Source organism: Macrobrachium nipponense, chromosome 10, assembly GCF_015104395.2.
Source record: "Macrobrachium nipponense isolate FS-2020 chromosome 10, ASM1510439v2, whole genome shotgun sequence".
NCBI lineage: Eukaryota > Metazoa > Arthropoda > Malacostraca > Decapoda > Palaemonidae > Macrobrachium > Macrobrachium nipponense.
In genome coordinates this window covers 29604754-29629554 of record NC_087204.1, presented here as the reverse complement: position 1 = coordinate 29629554, position 24801 = coordinate 29604754, and the positions used below count along the sequence as shown (strand labels likewise).

At 43.3% G+C, this 24801-nt stretch overlaps 2 protein-coding genes across 2 annotated transcripts in view; one reads left to right on the top strand and one right to left on the bottom strand.

Annotated features, from left to right (window-relative positions):
• Nucleotides 1-24801, top strand: part of LOC135223531 (sodium/hydrogen exchanger 7-like) — a 155793-nt gene that overhangs the window by 69354 nt on the left and 61638 nt on the right.
• The window catches only part of LOC135223530 (sodium/hydrogen exchanger 6-like), a 68217-nt gene that overhangs the window by 21182 nt on the left and 22234 nt on the right, over nt 1-24801 (bottom strand). The window contains 4 exon segments of the mRNA XM_064262007.1: nt 20412-20612; nt 20735-20811; nt 21449-21526; nt 22298-22380. Coding sequence (XP_064118077.1) covers nt 20412-20612; nt 20735-20811; nt 21449-21526; nt 22298-22380 — 439 coding nt within the window.

Here is a 24801-nt window from a genome sequence, read left to right as displayed (position 1 = left end):
TTGTACATGGAACTTACCCAGCAGATATATACTTAGCTGATTGACACCCTTGGTGGTGGGAAAGAGACAACTATTTACTGAATAGACAGGTAAACAACATACATTGTAGGTAATAAAATAAATAAAACCTTGGCGTTTCCTACTTGCTTCAGGCGGAAGCCTCCATGGCTAATGCCTAGGAATCTGCTTCGCCTCAAGAGCCTCAGCGAGGATGTGACCTATGGCTAAGAGTTCTTGTGGGTCTGTCGATGGGGTCTTATCCATTTACTCGACAGAGCCTCTTACATGACAATATGCCTATGCCTAGTGGCATAATTAAGGAGCACAACACCGATCCCGATCACCTGATCCTAACACGAGGGTTAGTGCTTGTTGAAAAGAGTTATCTACAAACTCCTTTCAAACAACCCAAAGAAAAATGATATTGTTATGATACAATAAAGTTTCATACATACTTACCTGGCAGATATATACATAGCTATCGACTCCGTCGTCCCCGACAGAAATTCGAATTTCGCGGCACACGCTACAGGTAGGTCAGGTGATCTACCTGCCTGCCGCTGGGTGGCAGGACTAGGAACTATCCCCGTTTTCTAATCAGATTCTCTCTTCCACCTGTCTCCTGCAGGGAGGCTGGGTGGGTCTTTAATTGTATATATCTGCCAGGTAAGTATGTATGAAACTTTATTGTATCATAACAATATCATTTTCATACATTCAACTTACCTGTCAGATATATACATAGCTGATTGACACCCTTTGGTGGAGGGCAAGAGACAGCTAATTACTGACTAGACAGGTAAACAACATATGTTGTAGGTATTTATAGACCTTAGTTCCTCTGTGTTTCTAGACGAAGGGTTGACTTCCTAGCTATTGCCTAGGAGTCTGCTTCGTCTCAAGAGCCTTAGCAAGATAGTGATCTGTGGCCAAGAGTTCTTGTGGGTCTACCGATGGGGTCTTATCCACTTACTCGGTCGAGCCTAATTGGCATTTGTCAATGGGTGCTAATCCGCTTATATGACAACATGCCTATGCCTATTGGCATAACTAAGGAGCGCAACACCGATCCCGATCACCTGTTCCTAACATGAGGGTTCGCGCTAAATTGAAAGAGAGTTATCCCCCAAACTCTTTCAACCTCCAATAAAAATCATTGAGTTAAAATAAATTCAACTCATTATTCAAGGATCAGTGTCGGCTCCTTATCCCAGCAACGTATCCGCTGATACGTATAAACCAAGAGAGAAGAATCTCTCGTAGGTTAACTTGAAGTCCTTCGTGTAATGAGCAGTCAACACATAGTTGCATCTCTCATATGTTAAAGCTAATATGTCTTCCTGACATATTGTTACGAAAAGAACAAGAATTTGCAAAAGCTCGCACTTCATGAGCTTTTTAAATTCTCAGCTGTTTGAAGGTATCATCAAGTCACTTATGAAGTGCTTTAGAGATCACCATTGTTTCAAAGAAGACTAGGACTTTCTTTGAACTGGATCTCATCTGGATGAAGCCTAGCGCCTGGCTTGCGCCTGGCTGGCGCGAGGAGTATCCTGTTTAGAATACTCCTGGCGCCTGACAGCCGTAAAACTCTTCGAATACTCCTGCCGTCTGGAAGGCGCATCTCGCTCCAAATACTCCTGGCGCCTGTTAGGAGTATTAAGCTCAGAATACTCCTGGCGCCTGGCAGGAGTATCGCGCTTCGAATACTCCTGGCGCCTGACAGGAGTATCGTGCTTCGAATACTCCTGGCGCCTGGCAGGAGTATCGCGCTTCGAATACTCCTGGCACCTGGCAGGAGTATCGCGCTTCGAATACTCCTGGCGCCTGTTAGGAGTATTAAGCTCAGAATACTCCTGGCGCCTGGCAGGAGTATCGCGCTTCGAATACTCCTGGCGCCTGGGAGGAGTATCGCGATCGGAATACTCCTCGTCCTCGGAATACTCCTGGCGCCTGGCAGGAGTATCTCTCTCCGAATACTCCTGGCGCCTGGGAGGAGTATCGTGCTCGGAATACTCCTGGTGCTTGGCAGGAGTATCGCGTTCCAAATACTCCTGGCGCCTGTTAGGAGTATTAAGCTCAGAATACTCCTGGCGCTTGGTAGGCACATCGCGCTTCGAATACTCCTGGCGCCTGGTAGGAGTAAAAAGTCTAGAATACTCCTGGCTCCTGGGAGGAGTATCGAGGTCAGAGTACTCAAGGCACCTGGCAGGAGTATCTCTTCCCGAATACTCCTGACCTATGGAAGGCGCATCTAGTTCCTAATACTCCTGTGGCTTGGTAGGAGTATCGCTCCTGGAATGGCCTTTCGAATGGCAAGTATATTGCGCTTAGCGGGCGCTATACTCCTCTCAGGAGTTCTCTCTTCTCCAGTTGGCTCTTGTTACTTAGATGAAGATCTTGGCCTAGAACGATCTACAGTAAAGTCAGGCTCTTTGCGGCTACTTGGCGCCTGGCTCCTAGTTGGCGCCAGACGCTTGGCAGGAGTTACTTCCTTTCCCCAACGTCGCCTGCCTAACGCATCGCTCCCCCCAGAGATGGCCGCTTGTGCGACAACTCCCCTGTAGGGTTCGTCGCGCCCGACAGGAGATCGGTATTTGGATCTCTTAATCAGAAGTCTGTCATCCTTTTTACGAGTAGGATCTTTAGAAAGTACTCCTACCAAAGACGCTAATTGCTCCTGCACATTCATCACAATTTAGTCAGCTCCATCCAGTAGACAATAGGAAATCTCAAAAGTCCAAGAGACAAGTCTTCCTCCGAGGAGGATCCTTATTGCATACTTCCGTTGCTAACGAGTTCTCCTCCTACATGTTGATGAGTTTTCTCGTTGCAGAAGCTTCCCTATCCTTGCCCGAAGGAAGGGAAGGAGCTTGGAATTTAAAGAGATTCTGAGCTGAAATTGGTTGATTTCTAGCTCTTGAATGTATCTCTCTGAACCTTTTGGGAAGTAGTTTGAGCCCTTCTCGCGTTCCAAAGACTCTGTCAGTAAACGTTTAAACCTTTTCTTCTTCTGTAGATGACAATGTCACTACATTACCCGGACAACGAAACCTCTATCTGAAAGCGTTGATCCAGGAATAAAAGGCTTTAGTTCTCTTGCCAAACATACTATGCTGGCCAGAACCCATTGCCGAGTCGTCATAGAATTTGATTCCAGATTCTAAAGCCCAAAATTTCACTTGTCCTTTTGATCGTTTAGGACCAAGAGAAACATTTGATTAGGAGCAGTTCCATCTTGTCGGAACACGGAATCTGAGGCCCAAATTAGGATCCCATTCTAAGTATAAGATCTCTTACTCTTATCGTATAGAGGTATTGTATAAGATCCCGAAGATCTTAATTCTCTACTATCTCTAATATTCTTTGTCTAGACAGAATATATCTTTTCACTGTGTTCATTGATAGCATAAATTACCAAGGTGATTCTTCCCTCTGAAAGGGAAGAAAACCATTATGTGGTTCACAGAGGTATCGGAAGAGGACAGTTTCCCCTTTCTATCTAGCACGATCTGCAGCAACTCTATGTCTTTAACATATTTAAAGGAATTATCAAGCTTCCCTTGAAAAATCCTCTCATTCATATTTACTTCTGGTCAGTCTGCACGCAGACAGACTCAGAGTGAATAGGTTTTTCAGGTCCAATATTTATAATAGATTCCGATCAAATCTCTACTCTCTTAGAAAAACCTTCCGACACATGCTGAAAGAAGAACGTGACTTCTGTGAATCCAACCTTTTATTGCCAAAATGATGCATTCATCTTCTTCCTTAGACGCCCATTTATTTTAATATGTGTTAAGAATATATACAACTAGGGGAAAAAAAAAAAAAAAAAACTAAAGTTTATTCCCCTATTTAATTTAAAGATGGCGTATCTTGCTACCTCTCTTGTTTCGAGGAAAAGGAAGCAATCTATAAGAAGGTCGTTCATCTTCTGCCTTGCGAAGATATTTGTGAATATTTTCCGCAGGGTCTGACAACTCTTTCCAATGAATGTTAAATCGTGCTCTGCCGAATTAAAATTCTTTATAATCCTATCACATTGTGGTAAATAGCATTCATCTAGGAAACTCTTGTAAGGATAGTAGGAACGCTGTAATTAACCACGGTGTGTGCATAAGGCTTAAGCGTATCGTTATCTTAAGGTGAATTTCCTACTACATTCTTTCCTCGCCGAGGCAGAGAGATATCCTTAGCAAAACGAATACGATGTTATTCATGTTTGCCTAAAAAAAAAAATCCCCTCAATTCGTGGTTAAGTCCCTGATTGTATGGGGAATATACGGTGAAGCATTCGATCCCTTAGGAGAGAAAGATGTAACCAACCGTTCACGACCGAGAACCGGATGGTACTAGATTGGCTCACAATTACAGCCGTGTCGTTCACTGCCTGGCTGCATTCATTCTGAGTTGCCAGTTACTCCCTTCAATGAATGGATATAATAAAATTATTCTCGAGTCTAAGAAAGCTCTCAATAATGCAAATTTTAGGCAAACAACCTTTGTTAAATACCGAGGCTGAATAGGTATTGTCGTAACAAACCTTTTAAGCGAAGTCTTTACTAGGAAAATCCTGTAAGGATATAGACAATTCCGTAGCGAACCAGAAAGGCAACTATGGTATGCGTATATGACTTGTCATTCAGTAGTCATATACAGCAAGCCTTCTACGACACTCTTTCCTTTCCGACATGCAGAGAAAGAATAGAAATCTTACTCTCTTCGTTCATTTCGTCAATAATCCCGAATGAGTATTAGTCGAAAGATATTGCAAATGACAACCGAGGATCGAAGAGAATCTCTCCAGCTTTTATTATCTTGGAGATAAGTCCGTATTTTACGCCTTTCTTATCTGGAAGAGCCTCTAATCAATGAATGAGAGCTCGTACGAATCTTGTTCAACTTCCAAACGATTGCCCCTCTTTCTGTAAATGGTTGGTTGCAATCTTTTTCAGAAGGAGGATGATTTTAATATCCTCTTACTAATACTGAACTAATTCTCACAATTCTGCTCTATCTTCCATTCCTCAATTTGGGACAAGATTGAGCAACCGGAGGAGAGCGCTTCCTTTCGAAAGGTGAAGGGCTATTCGCAGTACCGACTCTAACCTGACAAGGGCTACGGCAGCCTGTGCTACATCTTGAGTCCCTGCCTGGAAAAAGCCGAACTTGCTCTTGCCTTTATTGCATTAAGACGATCCTGACAAGGGCAACGGCCGCCTGCGCGACAACTCCCGTCCCTATCAGGAGAAGCCTCGAATGTCTTTCACCTTTCGCCTGGAGGACTCTCGGCGGTTGTCAGGCTCTTCTTGTAGGAGAAAGTGTCTGGCGCTAAGCAGGAGTATCTTGCCTAGAATACTCCTGGCGCCTGGGAGGAGTATCGCGAACGGAATACTCCTCAACCTCGGAATACTCCTGGCGCCTAGCAGAAGTATCGCTTTCCTAGGAGGAGTATCGTGATCGGAATACTCCTGGCGCCTTTCGAATACTCCTGGCGCCTGGTAGGAGTATCGTGCTCGTCGGAATACTCCTGGTGCTTGGCAGGAGTATCGCGTTCCGAATACTCCTGGCGCCTGGGAGGAGTATCGTGATCAGACTACTCCTGGATCCTAGAAGACGTATCGCCCTTGGAAAGTTTTCTTGTTGGAAAGTTCCGAGCATGTGAAAGGCGATCCTCGCCTGAAAAGTTCTGTACGTCTGGAAGGTTATTCGAATCTGGAATCTTCCGCCTTCTGGAAGATTCCGCTTGTGCGGAAGGTTCTGTGTGCGGAAGGTTCCGATCTCTTGTACATTTGTTCTTGCTTAGAATTCGACAATACTTCCATTTTCTACATAGCCCTCCCTTTCTTCTGAATGAGAAGGACTTCCATTTCCGATAAAGATCCTGGTTCATAGTCTTTCAGGCGCTTTGCGCCCATATTCAGGCCCTTCAGGTGCTTTGCGCCTCGTTTCAGGCGCTTTGCGCCTTGTTTCAGACGCTTTAGGCGCATTGAGCCTCGTTACCGGAGCTTCATGCCCAAGGAGCTAGAAGCTTAAAAGTTATATACATGTGTACTCACTAAACGAGATCCATATAATCATTCAATCAACAAATATTCTTTAATATCTAATTCGTTCTTCTCAGAATAGATATATTTTCATATACTTCTTCTTTCTCCGTCTCTTCTGAGGTTCCGATAGCCAGACGAGATTATCTTGCATCTTCATTTAATCTACGCCGTTGAATGTTTCTACTCCTTATTCGTCAAGACGATAATAAAAAGGGGAACACATTGAATTAGGATGCCTTTCCAATGGCTATCCCTGGCAGTCTGGGACGTTCTACAGAACCTGCCGAGGGGACGCCTGATCGGTGGGGATTCTCCATAACCTCCGTAAGGCTTTCGACATTCCTTCTCCTCTGGGCCTGTGAGCTTGGAAGAGGTCTAGGCCTGGGAGCGAGACAGAGCCGATCAGACGCACCCTCTATTGCAATGGGGAACACTATAATCACTTCTTACCTTATAATAGCTCGTATCTAGAGCTACATTCCTTTATCTTCAAATTGCAAATGAATTTGTAGTTTCTGTGAAGTAAGAAGGTGATGAGGAAACAACACTACTAGTACTGTTAATATTCTAACTGCTTGTCAGAACGAGGGCTATTAAAGCTTCTAAAGAAAGCATATCTAGTTCTATGTTTTCTGACTTCCTCAAATAGGAAGTTACCTTATTTTCCTCAATCAAATTCTAACATTTATTTACCCTTTATCAAGAATAAATATTTATATTTCCCTTTCTTGCAAACTATGTAATTGTCTACCGAAACTTCGTAGTTACACATACTCTATTCTTCGAAAACTTCGAAGTTAATTCATAAAAAGTTATTAAAAAGTTATTAAAAACGTATGCCAAACCACCGATCCAGTACTTCCCTGTAAAAGTCGGCCCAGAAGATCGATGGCGATGAAACACGAAAATCAAATCAGGAGGGAAAGCAAACATATGTTTACCTTCCCAGCGACAGAGAGAATCTGATTAGAAAACGGGGATAGTTCCTAGTCCTGCCACCCAGCGGCAGGCAGGTAGATCACCTGACCTACCTGTAGCGTGTGCCGCGAAATTCGAATTTCTGTCGGGGACGACGGAGTCGATAGCTATGTATATATCTGACAGGTAAGTTGAATGTATGAAAAACACGACGTTAAATAAAATTTAACTCACTAGTTAAGGATCAGTATCTGCTCCCTATCCCAGCAATGTATCCGCAGACCCGTATCAACCAAGAGAGAAGGATCCCTCGAAGGTTATCTTGACATCCTTCGGATAATGGTTAGTCAACACAGAGTTGCATCTCCCGTATGTGACAGCTAATATGTCCTTATGACATATTGTTAGGGAAAGAACAAGAATTCGGAAAAGCTCGCACTTCATGCGCTTTTAATTCTCAGCTGTTTGAAGGAATCATCAATGCACTTATCAAGTGCTTAGGAGATCACAATGTCTCAAAGAAGGCCAGGGCGTTCTTTGATATAGATCTCTTCTGGGTGAAGCCGGGAGCCTGGCTAGCGCTTGGCAGGCGCCTAGCGCCTGTCTAGCGCCTCGCGCCTGGCTGGAGCCTTGCGCCTGAATGGCGCCTAGAGCCTGGCTGGAGCCTCGCGCCTAGATGGCGCCTTGCGCCTGGCTGGCGCCTCGCGCCTGGCTGGTGCCTGATTGGCTCCTCCTTCCTGGCTAGCGCCTCGCGCCTGGCTGGAGCCTTGCGTCTGGCTGGTGCCTTGCGCCTGGAAGGCACCTGGAGCCTGGCAGAAGACTTCATGATTACTGTCTATGAGTCTGCATGCCTCAAGAGTTTCAGCGAGGTAGGGACCTATGACTGACAAACCCTTCTGGATCATGTCAATGGGGGCTAGCCCGCTTACACGACAGAGCCTTCTCGGATCGTGCCAATGGGGGCTGACCCACTTACATGGCAGAGCCTTACTGTATCATATCAATGGGGACTAGCCCTCTTACATGACAGAGCTTTAGGTTTCTCTTTACTGGAAGAAGCCTTGCGTCTGGATGGATCCTCAATCCTGACTGGAGCCTAGCCTTGAAGGAGCCTGGCACCTGGATGGCGCCTGGCTGGCGGGTTCTAGAGCCTGGCTGGCTCCTAGATCCTGGCTGGCTCCTAGAGCCTGGGCTGGCTCCTAGCCTGGCTGGCTCCTAGAGCCTGGCTGGCTCCTAGAGCCTGGCTGGCTCCTAGAGCCTGGCTGGCTCCTAGAGCCTGGCTCCTGCTCTAGAGCCTAGGCCTGGCTCCTAGAGCCGGCTGGCTCCTAGAGCCTGGCTGGCTCCTAGAGCCTGGCTGGCACCTCGCGCCTGGCTTGGCTCCTCCACACTTGCTGGAGCTTCGAGCTTGGAAGAGTCTCTAGGCTGTCTGACGATGTCCACATCGGACACTCTTATATCTGTCCGATTTGTTCGCCTCTGGCGCATTTGCGCCAGGTTGGAGGCCCGCTCCTTCTCAGTATCCGACCATGACAGAGTTCCGTGGAACTGTCCGCCTCTGGCGTTTTTCGCCTGTATTGGCATTTGGCGCTTGGCTGGCGCTACATTGTCCGAGAGTCCTGAACAACCATATGTTTATCAGGAGACTGGAGAAGGGTGGAAGAAATTCTTCCCCTTTGAGCTTTTGGCCCCTGGCCATGGGAGGTGATTTTAGTCAGCTACACCCAGTAGACGACAGGATATCTAACAACACGAGAGAAGAGTCTTCCTCCGAGGAGGATCCTTCGTGAACACTTCTTTTGCTAACGAGATCTCTTCTTACATGTTGATGAGGTTCCTCGTTGCAGAATCTTCCCTATCCTTGCCCGAAGGAAGGGAAGGAGTCTGGAAGTCGAAGGGAGGAGAGACTGAGCTGAAATTGGGCGGAACCCTGATTTCTAGCTCTTATTGTATCCTTCTGAATACCTTCTGAGAAGCATTTTGAGCCCTCATCGCACCCGGAAGACTCTGTAGGCAAACGTTTAAACCATATCTTCTTCTGTAGATGAAAATGTAAGTACCCTGCCTGGGCAACTAAACTTCTCTCTGAAAGCGTTGCGTCAGGAATAGAGGGATTTATTTCTTTTGCCCGACATACTATGCTGGCAAGAACCCATTGCCGAGTCTCCATTGAATCTGATGCGAGATTCCAATGCACAAAAAATTCACTTGTCTTCTTGGTCGTTTAGGGCTAAGAGAAACAAAGAATTCCTTCATAAACTTCCTCAAAGAAGTCAGATGAGGAGCAGTTCCATTTTGTCGGAACACGGAATCTGTGGCCACACACAAAAAAACAAAAAAAAAAAAAAATCCCATTCGAAGTACATGATATCCTACTCTTGTCGTATTGCGGTATCGTATAAGATCCCGAAGATCTTAATCCTCTGTTATCTCTAATTCCCTTTGTAGAGACAGAGTATGGCCTTTAACTGCGTTCTTTGATAGCAGATATATACATAGGTGATTCTTCCCTCTGAAAGTGAAGAAAAAACCTCGCTATGTGGTTCACAGAGGTATCGGAAGAGGACAGTTTCCTCATTCCCTAACACGATCTGCAGCAATTCTATGTCTTAGCCATGACTATTGTCATTTACCTTGAAAAAACCTCTCATTCATGTCCACTTCTGGTCAGTCTGCACGCGGACAGACTCAGAGTGGAGAGGTTTTATAGGTCTATTTATAATAGATTCTGATAGAATATCCAGATACTCTTGGAAAAGCCTTACGAAACATGCTGTGAGAAGAACGTGACTTCTGTGAATCCAACCTCTCTAAGGCCAAAATGAGGCATACATCCTCTCTTCCTTTGACGCCCAATTATCTTAATATCTGTTAAGAATTTATAACTAGGGGAAAAAAGGCTAAAGTTTATTCCCCTTCTTTAAATTTAAAGATGTCTTATATTGCTACCTCTCTTGGTTCGAGGAAAAATGATATTGTTATGATACAATAAAGTTTCATACATACTTACCTGGCAGATATATACATAGCTATCGACTCCGTCGTCCCCGACAGAAATTCGAATTTCGCGGCACACGCTACAGGTAGGTCAGGTGATCTACCTGCCTGCCGCTGGGTGGCAGGACTAGGAACTATCCCCGTTTTCTAATCAGATTCTCTCTTCCACCTGTCTCCTGCGGGGAGGCTGGGTGGGTCTTTAATTGTATATATCTGCCAGGTAAGTATGTATGAAACTTTATTGTATCATAACAATATCATTTTCATACATTCAACTTACCTGTCAGATATATACATAGCTGATTGACACCCTTTGGTGGAGGGCAAGAGACCGCTAATTACTGACTAGACAGGTAAACAACATATGTTGTAGGTATTTATAGACCTTAGTTCCTCTGTGTTTCTAGACGAAGGGTTGACTTCCTAGCTATTGCCTAGGAGTCTGCTTCGTCTCAAGAGCCTTAGCAAGATAGTGATCTGTGGCCAAGAGTTCTTGTGGGTCTACCGATGGGGTCTTATCCACTTACTCGGTCGAGCCTAATTGGCATTTGTCAATGGTGCTAATCCGCTTATATGACAACATGCCTATGCCTATTGGCATAACTAAGGAGCGCAACACCGATCCCGATCACCTGTTCCTAACATGAGGGTTCGCGCTAAATTGAAAGAGAGTTATCCCCCAAACTCCTTTCAAACCTCCAATAAAAATCATTGAGTTAAAATAAATTCAACTCATTATTCAAGGATCAGTGTCGGCTCCTTATCCCAGCAACGTATCCGCTGATACGTATAAACCAAGAGAGAAAAGAAATCTCTCATAGGTTAACTTGAAGTCCTTCGTGTAATGAGCAGTCAACACATAGTTGCATCTCTCATATGTTAAAGCTAATATGTCTTCCTGACATATTGTTACGAAAAGAACAAGAATTTGCAAAAGCTCGACTTCATGAGCTTTTTAAATTCTCAGCTGTTTGAAGGTATCATCAAGTCACTTATGAAGTGCTTTAGAGATCACCATTGTTTCAAAGAAGACTAGGACTTTCTTTGAACTGGATCTCATCTGGATGAAGCCTAGCGCCTGGCTTGCGCCTGGCTGGCGCGAGGAGTATCCTGTTTAGAATACTCCTGGCGCCTGACAGCCGTAAAACTCTTCGAATACTCCTGCCGTCTGGAAGGCGCATCTCGCTCCAAATACTCCTGGCGCCTGTTATCGTATTAAGCTCCAGAATTCCCACTCCTGGCCCGCCTGGCAGGAGTATTCGCGCTTCGAATACTCCTGGCGCCTGACAGGAGTATCGCGCTTATCGGAATAACTCCTGGCGCCTGTCAGGAGTATCGCCGCTTACGAATACTCCCTGGCACCTGGCAGGAGTGTCCGGCGCTTCGAATACTCCCTGGCGCCTGTTTAGGAGTAGTTAAGCTCCAGAATACTCCTTTTTCTGGTCGCCTGGCAGGAGTATCGCGCTTCGAATTACTCCCTGGCGCCTGTGGGAGGAGTATCGCGATCGGAATATTCCTCGTCCTCGGAATACTCCTGGACGCATGGCAGGGAGTATCTCTCTCCGAAACTCCTGGCGGCCTGGGCGGAGTATCGTGCTCGGAATACTCCTTGGTGCTTGGCAGGAGTATCGCGTTCCAAATACTCCTGGCGCCTGTTAGGAGTATTAAGCTCAGAATACTCCTGGCGCTTGGTAGGCACATCGCGCTTCGAATACTCCCTGGCGCCTGGTAGGAGTAAAAAGTCTAGAATACTCCTGGCTCCTGGGAGGAGTATCGAGGTCAGTACTCAAGGCGCGCCTGGCAGGAGTATCTCTTCCCGAATACTCCTGACCTATGGAAGGCGCATCTAGTTCCGAATACTCCTGTGGCTTGGTAGGAGTATCGCTCATGGAATGGCCTTTCGAATGGCAAGTATATTGCGCTTAGCGGGCGCTATACTCCTCTCAGGAGTTCTCTCTTCTCCAGTTGGCTCTTGTTGCTTAGATGAAGATCTTGGCCTAGAACGATCTACAGTAAAGTCAGGCTCTTTGCGGCTACTTGGCGCCTGGCTCCTAGTTGGCGCCAGACGCTTGGCAGGAGTTACTTCCTTTCCCACGTCTCGCCTGCCTAACGCATCGCTCCCCCCACCCCAGAGATGGCCGCTTGTGCGACAACTCCCCTGTAGGGTTCGTCGCGCCCGACAGGAGATCGGTATTTGGATCTCTTAATCAGAAGTCTGTCATCCTTTTTACGAGTAGGATCTTTAGAAAGTACTCCTACCAAAGATGCTAATTGCTCCTGCACATTCATCACAATTTAGTCAGCTCCATCCAGTAGACAATAGGAAATCTCAAAAGTCCAAGAGACAAGTCTTCCTCCAAGGAGGATCCTTATTGCATACTTCCGTGCTAACGAGTTCTCCTCCTACATGTTGATGAGTTTTCTCGTTGCAGAAGCTTCCCTATCCTTGCCCGAAGGAAGGGAAGGAGCTTGGAATTTAAAGAGACTCTGAGCTGAAATTGGTTGATTTCTAGCTCTTGAATGTATCTCTCTGAACCTTTTGGGAAGTAGTTTGAGCCCTTCTCGCGTTCCAAAGACTCTGTCAGTAAACGTTTAAACCTTTTCTTCTTCTGTAGATGACAATGTCACTACATTACCCGGACAACGAAACCTCTATCTGAAAGCGTTGATCCAGGAATAAAAGGCTTTAGTTCTCTTGCCAAACATACTATGCTGGCCAGAACCCATTGCCGAGTCGTCATAGAATTTGATTCCAGATTCTAAAGCCCAAAATTTCACTTGTCCTTTTGATCGTTTAGGACCAAGAGAAACATTTGATTAGGAGCAGTTCCATCTTGTCGGAACACGGAATCTGAGGCCCAAATTAGGATCCCATTCTAAGTATAAGATCTCTTACTCTTTATCGTATAGAGGTATTGTATAAGATCCCGAAGATCTTAATTCTCTACTATCTCTAATATCCTTTGTCTAGACAGAATATATCTTTTCACTGTGTTCATTGATAGCATAAATTACCAAGGTGATTCTTCCCTCTGAAAGGGAAGAAAACCATTATGTGGTTCACAGAGGTATCGGAAGAGGACAGTTTCCCCTTTCTATCTAGCACGATCTGCAGCAACTCTATGTCTTTAACATATTTAAAGGAATTATCAAGCTTCCCTTGAAAAATCCTCTCATTCATATTTACTTCTGGTCAGTCTGCACGCAGACAGACTCAGAGTGAATAGGTTTTTCAGGTCCAATATTTATAATAGATTCCGATCAAATCTCTACTCTCTTAGAAAAACCTTCCGACACATGCTGAAAGAAGAACGTGACTTCTGTGAATCCAACCTTTTATTGCCAAAATGATGCATTCATCTTCTTCCTTAGACGCCCATTTATTTTAATATGTGTTAAGAATATATACAACTAGGGGAAAAAAAAAAACTAAAGTTTATTCCCCTATTTAATTTAAAGATGGTCGTATCCTTGCTACCTCTCCTTTTTGTTCGAGGAAAAGGAAGCAATCTATAAGAAGGTCGTTCATCTTCTGCCTTGCGAAGATATTTGTGAATATTTTCCGCAGGGTCTGACAACTCTTTCCAATGAATGTTAATCGTGCTCTGCCGAATTAAAATTCTTTATAATCCTATCACATTGTGGTAAAATAGCATTCATCTAGGAAACTCTTGTAAGGATAGTAGGAACGCTGTAATTAACACGGTGTGTGCATAAGGCTTAAGCGTATCGTTATCTTAAGGTGAATTTCCTCTACATTCTTTTCCTCTCCGAGGCAGAGAGATATCCTTAGCAAAAACGAAATACGATGTTATTCATGTTTGCCTAAAAAAAAAATCCCCTCAATTCGTGGTTAAGTCCCTGATTGTAGTGGGGAATATACGGTGAAGCATTCGATCCCTTAGGAGAGGAAAGATGTAACCAACCGTTCACGACCGAGAACCGGATGGTACTAGATTGGCTCACAATTACAGCCGTGTCGTTCACTGCCTGGCTGCATTCATTCTGAGTTTGCCAGTTACTCCCTTCAATGAATGGATATAATAAAATTATTCTCGAGTCTAAGAAAGCTCTCAATAATGCAAATTTTAGGCAAACAACCTTTGTTAAATACCGAGGCTGAATAGGTATTGTCGTAACAAACCTTTAAGCGAAGTCTTTACTAGGAAAATCCTGTAAGGATATAGACAATTCCGTAGCGAACCAGAAAGGCAACTATGGTATGCGTTATATGACTTGTCATTCAGTAGTCATATACAGCAAGCCTTCTACGACACTCTTTCCTTTCCGACATGCAGAGAAGAATAGAAATCTTACTCTCTTCGTTCATTTCGTCAATAATCCCGAATGAGTATTAGTCGAAAGATATTGCAAATGACAACCGAGGATCGAAGAGAATCTCTCCAGCTTTTATTATCTTGGAGATAAGTCCGTATTTTACGCCTTTCTTATCTGGAAGAGCCTCTAATCAATGAATGAGAGCTCGTACGAATCTTGTTCAACTTCCAAACGATTGCCCCTCTTTCTGTAAATGGTTGGTTGCAATCTTTTTCAGAGGAGGATGATTTTAATATCCTCTTACTAATACTGAACTAATTCTCACAATTCTGCTCTATCTTCCATTCCTCAATTTGGGACAAGATTGAGCAACGGAGGAGAGCGCTTCCTTTCGAAAGAGGTGAAGGGCTATTCGCAGTACCGACTCTAACCTGACAAGGGCTACGGCAGCCATGTGCTACATCTTGAAGTCCTGCCTGGAAAAGCCGAACTTGCTCTTGCCTTTATTGCATTAAGACGATCCTGACAAGGGCAACGGCCGCCTGCGCGACAACTCCCGTCCCTATCAGGAGAAGCCTCGAATGTCTTTCACCTTTCGCCTGGAGGACTCTCGCGGTTGTCAGGCTCTTCTTGTAGGAGAAAGTGTCTGGCGCTAAGCAGGAGTATCTTGCCTAGAATACTCCTGGCGCCTGGGAGGAGTATCGCGAACGGAATACTCCTCAACCTCGGAATACTCCTGGCGCCTAGCAGAAGTATCGCTTTCCTAGGAGGAGTATCGTGATCGGAATACTCCTGGCGCCTTTCGAATACTCCCTGGGCGCCTGGTAGGAGTATCGTGCTCGTCGGAATACTCCTGGTGCTTGGCAGGAGTATCGCGTTTCCGAATACTCTGGCGCCTGGGAGGAGTATCGTGATCAGACTACTCCTGGATCCTAGAAGACGTATCGCCCTTGGAAAGTTTTCTTGTTGGAAAGTTCCGAGCATCTGAAAGGCGATCCTCGCCTGAAAAGTTCTGTACGTCTGGAAGGTTATTCGAATCTGGAATCTTCCGCCTTCTGGAAGATTCCGCTTGTGCGGAAGGTTCTGTGTGCGGAAGGTTCCGATCTCTTGTACATTTGTTCTTGCTTAGAATTCGACAATACTTCCATTTTCTACATAGCCCTCCCTTTCTTCTGAATGAGAAGGACTTCCATTTCCGATAAAGATCCTGGTTCATAGTCTTTCGGCGCTTTGCGCCATATTCAGGCCCCTTCAGGGTGCTTTGCGCCTCGTTTCAGGCGCTTTGCGCCTTGTTTCAGACGCTTTAGGCGCATTGAGCCTCGTTACCGGAGCTTCATGCCCAAGGAGCTAGAAGCTTAAAAGTTATATATATGTGTACTCACTAAACGAGATCCATATAATCATTCAATCAACAAATATTCTTTAATATCTAATTCGTTCTTCTCAGAATAGATATATTTTCATATACTTCTTCTTTCTCCGTCTCTTCTGAGGTTCCGATAGCCAGACGAGATTATCTTGCATCTTCATTTAATCTACGCCGTTGAATGTTTCTACTCCTTATTCGTCAAGACGATAATAAAAAGGGGAACACATTGAATTAAGATGCCTTTCCAATGGCTATCCCTGGCAGTCTGGGACGTTCTACAGAACCTGCCGAGGGGACGCCTGATCGGTGGGGATTCTCCATAACCTCCGTAAGGCTTTCGACATTCCTTCTCCTCTGGGCCTGTGAGCTTGGAAGAGGTCTAGGCCTGGGAGCGAGACAGAGCCGATCAGACGCACCCTCTATTGCAATGGGGAACACTATAATCACTTCTTACCTTATAATAGCTCGTATCTAGAGCTACATTCCTATCTTCAAATTGCAAATGAATTTGTAGTTTCTGTGAAGTAAGAAGGTGATGAGGAAACAACACTACTAGTACTGTTAATATTCTAACTGCTTGTCAGAACGAGGGCTATTAAAGCTTCTAAAGAAAGCATATCTAGTTCTATGTTTTCTGACTTCCTCAAATAGGAAGTTACCTTATTTTCCTCAATCAAATTCTAACATTTATTACCCTTTATCAAAGAATAAATATTTATATTTCCCTTTCTTGCAAACTATGTAATTGTCTACCGAAAACTTCGGTAGTTACACATACTCTATTCTTCGAAAACTTCGAAGTTAATTCATTAAAAGTTATTAAAAAATTATTAAAAACGTATGCCAAACCACCGATCCAGTACTTCCCTGTAAAAGTCGGCCCAGAAGATCGATGGCGATGAAACACGAAAATCAAATCAGGAGGGAAAGCAAACATATGTTTACCTTCCCAGCGACAGAGAGAATCTGATTAGAAAACGGGGATAGTTCCTAGTCCTGCCACCCAGCGGCAGGCAGGTAGATCACCTGACCTACCTGTAGCGTGTGCCGCGAAATTCGAATTTCTGTCGGGGACGACGGAGTCGATAGCTATGTATATATCTGACAGGTAAGTTGAATGTATGAAAAGAAGCAGTCTAAAGGAAGCCTGTTCGTCTTCTACCTTACAGAGATCTATGAAGAAGACTTTCCGCAGGTTCTCACAACTCTTTTCAATAAATGTTAGACATACGTTAACAGTTATTATCTTCAATCGAGAAGGTTCTCACGGACATGCAAAATCTTGCATCGAACCTCTTAAGGATCGTTACGTTCCGTGTCTGTTCCCAAATAGGTTCTCTTTTGTTAACGCGAACCGGGGCGAAAAAAGAGATTCTCGATGCTCTTTGCGATATGAGAGAGTCGTGGAATTGGCCTAAGTGATTAAAATAAATCATTTCATCATTCCTTGTAAGCGACCCCTTTTCGATTGAAATGGGGTAACGAAATCAGGAACGAATCTTGCCGTTACCGAGCCTGCTGTCCGAGAGGCTACTGGAACTCTTAGGTTAATAACTCGCTAAAACGAGAAAATATCTTGGATGGTGCTTCTGGCACAATTTGCGCCAGCCTGGCGCTTCCTTCTAGTTCTTTTTAGGTTATGTGCCATAACATCTATGCCTTTATGGTACCCGACATCCTTCACTGTTAATCCCGTCCTTGTGGGAAAAAACTTTTATATACGTAGTATAGTCCATTCAGGAAACAACTCCTGCCACTAAGAGAATGTTTCCCATCCGACTCACCCAACTTCTCTTGAGCAATATCCGAATTTAAAAAGGTTGTGTGCGTTTCTCGAAAGGATGAGAGAATTATATATATCGCGCGCTGCCGTATTAGAATCCTTTATAATACTGTCACATTGTGGTAAACAGCATTAATCTAGGAAACCTTTGTAAGGATACTAGGAATTCTGTAGTTAACCTCGTATGTGCATAAGAACTTGAACCATACCGTAGTCTTAAAGTGAATTCTCTACTACATTCATCTTCTCACTAAGCATGTACTCTAATAATAGCCATGCTTTTCGGTTAAGCAATGGAGTGCATTATACAATATAGAGTTTCGCTGCGTTAGAATCCTTTAAAAATGTTACCTACGGTAAACAGCATTGAAAGAAATGTAATATCTTTCTTATTGAAGGCTTCTTAGCAAAAGGCAGACAATATTTTTATTTATGTTTGCTTAACTATCCCCTCAATCCGAGGCTAAAACCACGATTGTAGGGGAGAGACACGGTTATTCATTCCATCCCGCAGGAGAGAGACATGTTACCGACCACTCATGACCGACACCTACATGATACTGCGTTGGTGTCTAAGCGATAGCAGTCTCGTTAGCCGACTGGCCTTACTCTTCCAGAGTTGCCAGCTACTCCATTTAATAAAGGAATCTTATAACATTATTATCGAACTTCAGGAAGTTCTTATAATGCATATCTAAGCGAAACAAGACTTCGATAAATCTAGAAGCTAAGTAGGTGTTGTCTTAACAATCCCTTTAAGCGTAGTCCTTCCTAGGAAATTCCTGGAAGGATACTGGTAATTGAGTTGCTCAGCAAAGAAGTAACTACGGTATGTGCTTATGATTTGCCGTATCGTATTCTCATACAGCAGATACTCTACTACCTTCTTTCCTGCCGAGGCAGATAGAGAAAGGATATTCTGGCGCCTGGATCCTTGCACCTAGCGCCTGGAATGTTCCGCACGCTAGAAAGGAGACTCGCTCCTGGAACGTTCCGCTTGCGTGGAAGGTCCCGTGCGCCCTGACAGTTCCGAGCGCCTACTAGACCCCTTTTAGAAAGAGCCTCTTGCCCGGAAAACGTTCAATGGAAGGATCGTTCTGATTGCCACTCTACTGTAAGGCTCCTTGCTCTAGCCGTCTGTTTTTCTGGCGCAATTTGCGCCAGGCTGGCGCTTCGTCTCTTTGAAGGCGCCTTGCGCCAAGAAAAATTTTCTAGAACGCGGCTCGCGTTTGGTTGTAGGAACGCGGCTCGCGCTAGTCTGTTAGCTGGAACGCGCCTCGCTGCTGGCTATAGGAACGTACCTCACGCTAGCTTGCTGGAACGCGGCTTCCTGGCAGCGGCTGGCTCTTGCTCAGTGTTCTCTTAGTTTTCAGAGAACGCGCTAGATCACTCCAAACATACATTCTTCGTCTTTCGGATGTAAGATGAAGAGACGCACTTTTTTAAGGATGCCTTATCAATGGCTATCCTTGGCAGTCTGGGACGTTCTACAGAACCTGCCGAGGGGACGCCTGACCGGTGGGGGTTCTCCCTAACCTTCCTGCGGCTGTCGACTTTCCTCCTCCACTGGGTCTGGGAGTTTGGAAGAGGTCTAGGCCTGGAAGCGCTACGGAGCCGATCAGACGCACCCTCCACTGCACTGGGAAACACTATATTCACTTCTTACCTTTTAGAGCTCGCCTTTTGAGCTCCATCCATTTATCTTCAAATTTGCACATATGAATTTGTAGATTCTGTGGAGTAAGAAGGTGATGAGGATGCAACAACTACTAGAATTGTCAATACTCTTAACTGCTCGTTAGTACGAGAGCTCTTAAAGCTTCTAAAGGAAGCGTATCTAGTTATATGCTTTCTGACTTCCTAAAGTAGGAAGTTAGATCTTATATTTCCTTCATCAAGTTCTAACACTTATACACGTATTAGTGAAAAAAAAAAATCAATATTCCCTTATTGCAAAATATAAGTGTCTACCGAAAAATTTCGGTAGTTTCACGTTATATATTCTTCGAAATTTCGAAGCCAAATTCATTAAAAAGTTAATAAAAGCGTATGCCAAACCAAAGACCCAGTACTTCCCTGCAAAAGACAGCCCAGAAGGTCGATGGCGATGAAAAAACGAAAATCAAGTCAGGAGGTAGCAACAACGTATGTTGACACTACCGCGACAGAGAAAATCTGATTCTAGAAACGGTAAATCGTTACCTATTCCTGCCACCCAGCGGCAGGGGCGGTAGATCACCTGACCTACCTGCAGCGTGTGCCGCGAAATTCGAATTTCTGTCGGGGACGACGGAGTCTATAGCTAAGTATATATCTGCTGGGTAAGTTCCATGTACAAAAATAAATAATACTTGAACAACTTATGTAATTTTGCAAATATCTTTGATAAAGAACAAGAATATGATTCTAGCGGATTGCTGGGGATGGATGTCTAAAAACATAAAGTTAAGAGATCCTTGGGAATTTGAAAAGTAGACCAGTCTCACAACAATTTTGAATAACAAATGATTTGCTAAAAGCAACTGAGAATGCAGTCATTGATGAAGTGACCAAAAATCTGAAAACCTGCTAATGGAAGAAAATGTGACCACCACAAAAAATGTATGTAAATAAATAAGAAAAGAAAGGAGAAGTACTGAAAGGAGGGACTGATGGGCTTGGGAAATGTTTTGAAAACACTGGAGGTGCAGTAGGAATGGCCAAGGACAAAACTGGCCCTGTCTTTTAATCTTTTAATCAGAACAGAGACAATCAGAGAGAGACAGAAACTATGTACAGAGGAAACAACTAAATAACTACATGTCATCTCTGATATGTCATCACAAATATAAATTATGTATAATAACCCCTCAGAAAAAGCACAAATGTTAGGCATTCTTTGTAAACTACATGATTTTTAATAATTCAAAAATATGGGATTTAAACACAAAACAAAATATCAACTGAGAAAGTTACCCTTATAGGCAGGCTGATGACTCTTCTCCAAGGTACATATCACAGTTATACAGTAACTTACCCTGATAAAACTATGGCAACTGCATCATTCAGTACAGCCTCCCCAAAGACAAGGGCATACAAATTAACATCTACATGGAGGTCCGAAAAAATTGCCAATACAGTGACAGGATCTGTGGCAGATATCAGAGCTCCAAATAACAAGCAGTCTATGAAGGAATATGTAGACCCTATAAGCCACAGGAATCCATACACCAATCCTCTGAAAGAGAAGAATGAAAAACTTCAAGTATATTCAAACAGCATACTTGCAAAAGAATCAGACAATAAAGAATCAGACAGTAATGATATGTGAACCAACACTGATCACAGACTTATACGCACCCAACAACAAAAGTTGATATCGTTGTTCCAAGGAAGGCAAATGTGAAGATGGCTCCCAAATTCTTGAAAAAATGTTTCTGTGATATGAGAGTTAAAATTAATAAAAGAAAAATAATCAGATACTGTATATACCTCAGTATAACCAAAATTGAAGAAAGGGAATGCCTTCCATAGATTTGTAATCACAATTATAAATTAGCACACCCTACTTTGATCTTATTTTCTATTGTTATTACACACTTATCATACTGAATTCAGATTTACCATAGAGAAATGCTGTATCTTATTCTAAATAACCATATTATAAACAAAATGACTGTTGCTGTAAATAGGCAATACTTATGTAGATGTTAAATGACATTACCAACTAAGAACCTTAATGGCTCTTTGTCCTTACCGCTAGGATCTTTTAAAAAAAAGCACAAGTAGAAACAGTATTGATGTATCAAATTCCTTTGCAATGGCCAATCATATGAGCAGGGAATGGGCCTCAATGAAAATAGAAAACTGTCATAATATGTACTGGTAATTGTGCTTATAACATTTTACATTAGTAAATAAAGTTACTAACGGTGGGAATCACCTGAACTCATTGCACTGTGTCATTCCAGTGATCTTTAGTTAAATGTGACAAATGCAATTTGACCACTTTAAACTCATGAAAACAGACAATTTCTTTACATTACTACACCTAAAACAAGGGGAATAACTTACCCTCTTCAGACTATAACCAGCGCTGAATATAATTGGTGGCAAGAGAATGTTGAAGAAAATCTCTGGATCAAAAGTAGCCTAGAATCACAATAAAAAAATTATTTTCAACGAATGTCAGAGATAATTCGGCAAAATCTTTGCCAACTCCAGTGTAACACAGAACATATTACTATGTGCCCTTGGAGTCTGTTACATAAAAATACCCTTTCCTTTCAAAGCATTTATGCAGTTTCCTTACAAACAGAGTATGGCTCATCATTCATATTTATGAAAACTAGTTTTACTGCCTAATGCAAATCACATTATAATTCTTAATCAATTAATATTCTCTAAATGGGTTTATGCAACTCTTATAAAAAATGTAAAACAGGGAGGAATAACAGATGGTTATTTAAAATAACATAATTATCTAACATGTATAAAGAACTTCCTTCATTAAACAATAAAATGTCTGCCAAGATCACCAAGAAACAGTCACCTGTAAATCCCAACAAGTGTTTCCCAATCTACAAACTGCCATACTTGATCAAATCTTGAAAACTTAGCTCTCAAACTAATAAAAACAGAACCAACATACAAACTTGAATATACGTACTCTTAACATATTACCAAAGCTGTTATCTTACACCAGAGATTTAAAACTCCCACCTCTTGCATGAATATGACTGAGAAATTTACATAGTCAAAAGAATAATTTATTTAATAATTAAGTACAATATTGAAGACTGTGCATAAATGAAAAGAAGTACCTATGATAGTGAGAAGTGGTTTGAAAACATTAAAGCAATGACCTAAAAAAATATACTGTGCATCAACTTATAAATTCAGCAACTAAAGGCTTAGTCTTACCTTCTGAACAATCTCATTCTCTAGGCTCTCAGGGATCTCCCCCTTAAAAGAGTAACCATATGTTCGATTTTGGCTGGCTTTTCCTGTAAGAACAAAGAGAGTTGCTGTAAGAACATGTGAATTCCGAGGAACTACTTTTAAATGTGGAACTTTCCTTCAAGTACATAAAAAATGGCACATTTTTTAATCAATTCGAATTTTTCATAACTATCAAACCTGAGGTCTTAACATTAGGATAAATTTTCTAGTGCCAGCTTCAAAACTGGTAAAATTATAAAATAACTGTGATAATGAAGTCTGTGGGAATTCCCACAGTGCCTTTGGCATCTCTTGATCACATCAGTCTCTTCCAGCCCCGTTTAACTATCTATTTGCTCACAATCCTCCCCCTCAGACGAAACGGGAAAATGAGGAATCTGTAGCCTTGGTGATAACTGTAGTTTTCTTCAAAAACTTCAAAAGAGATGAGCTTCTTGTGTCAAAGAATGCAGTTGTAGAAGAACAGAGGCTGGTGCCGATGCAGCAAAAGCCAGAGTCTGGACTCTAAAAGACATAGGTCAAGCCATCAGCAGCGGCAGCCTGGCACGGGAGAGCATGAGTCAAATGTCAGGAAGGCAAGGCAAGACTGGCCCCAGTTGGAAGCCAAGAGTGGATGGTCTGGAAAAGAAACAGTCTCCTGGGTGTCCTGAAACAAGCAACGTGGATGAGTTAAAGAAGCAGAAAGCAGAACACTGAAACTGCAAGAGGGTTGAGGAATGAAACTAGTGTCCTTAGGCCTTTTGGTTGGAGGCAGAGAGCTGTCTGCATCAATAGAGTGCCTCTTGAGCAGGCGCGAAGATACCTGTTAGTACAGTTGGAGCTTCTTCCTTGGACTATCTACTTCCAAATCCGATGGAAGACGATGTGCACTTCAAGAAACACCTTTCCAATGGTGCTCTGTCAAAGACTGGGAACATGCAACAGGCTCAAGGGGGCAGGGGGGCGAATACCTCTGGGCAAACCCCACTGACCTCCCTTGGACTTTCAGTATGTCTTCTCCCCAGTGTGGGAGAACAGGACAGGGACCTTCGTCTAGGAGCGTCGATTTGACGGATAACCACCCCCTCCACTACACATCCAGTAAGACATCCAGCGGATGTCTTTTGATACCTGGGACTGGCATTCACAAATTTCTAAAGAAGCTGGGTCCATACAAAACAGATTTAACTAAAGATAGCTTGCATTTTCCCCATTTAAGCTATACAATTACTTATAGCTATCCATACATGATGATTCTATAAAACATAAATGGCTTTATGTTTTAAAAGTAGCAGCATATTAAATATTAAGGCACACATCTAATTACAGACTGAGCTAGCAGGATCTTTCTAGCTGCAATTTGGTAACTCACATTACAAAATTATAATGAAAGGTGACTCATTTAAATGGTGACTGTCCTCATTTTGTCTTTATATCCTCTTTCATTCCATCATTCCATTGCAGAGTGGCTGCACTATCTCTATTCTGCAAATACTAGCAAGACCTCGTATGTGGAACTCAGCAACATTAAGAAGTAATAATAAAATACATCAATGGTACAGTGGTACCTCGAGATACGAAAGGCTCAACTTACGAAAAACTCAGATACGAAAGCAAATGCGAAAAATTTTATGGCTCTACATACGAAAATTGCTCAAGATACGAAAGGTTGTTGCTGTAAAGTCCGAGATTCGCCCAGAGCACCGATAACAATTTTGAAACTCGCGCGCCGGCAACTGAGTAGACTCGCCACCATCCTCCCGCTCTCCCATTGGTTCCTGATGCTAGTCACCACCATGAGATCCTTCTCTCCTATTGGTCAGCATCCCTCCCATGATGCATCTACGTAGCGGCGTGCTTCTTCGGCCACTGCACGGCATCATCGGTATCGTAAGCATGCGGTATTCGTTTGTTCTAACGATTTCGTTTATTAACGTAAATTCGTTAGTGATTTCGTTGTAGTATACTTTATCGTGTTGTTTGAGAACTTTACTACATACGTATACGTACTACATAACATAATTATGTACAGTATATACGTAGTCATGGGTCCAATGAAACTTGAAATTCATGGAAAGAAGAGGATGCTCTCTTTGGAGACGAAGATGGAGATTATCAAGAAGTATGAAGCTGGTATGCGATGAGTGTGATCGGCAAGGAATACGGCCGAAATCCGTCAACAATAGGCACCATCCTTAAGCAGAAGGATGTCATCAAAGCAGCTACACCTTCCAAGGGCGTCACTATTTTGTCCAGCAAGAGGACCCACGTGCATGATGAAATGGAAAGGCTTCTTCTTGTCTGGATAAAAGACAAAGAAATTGCTGGTGATATGATAACGGAGACGGCAATCTTCCACAAGGCCAGCGCTATTTTCGTCAATTTGATTGCCCAGGCGGAAGACGATGGAGAAGGGACATCGACGCCAACCCCAGACTTCAAGGCTTTGCGTGGGTGGTTCGAGAAATTCCGTAAACGGACTGGCA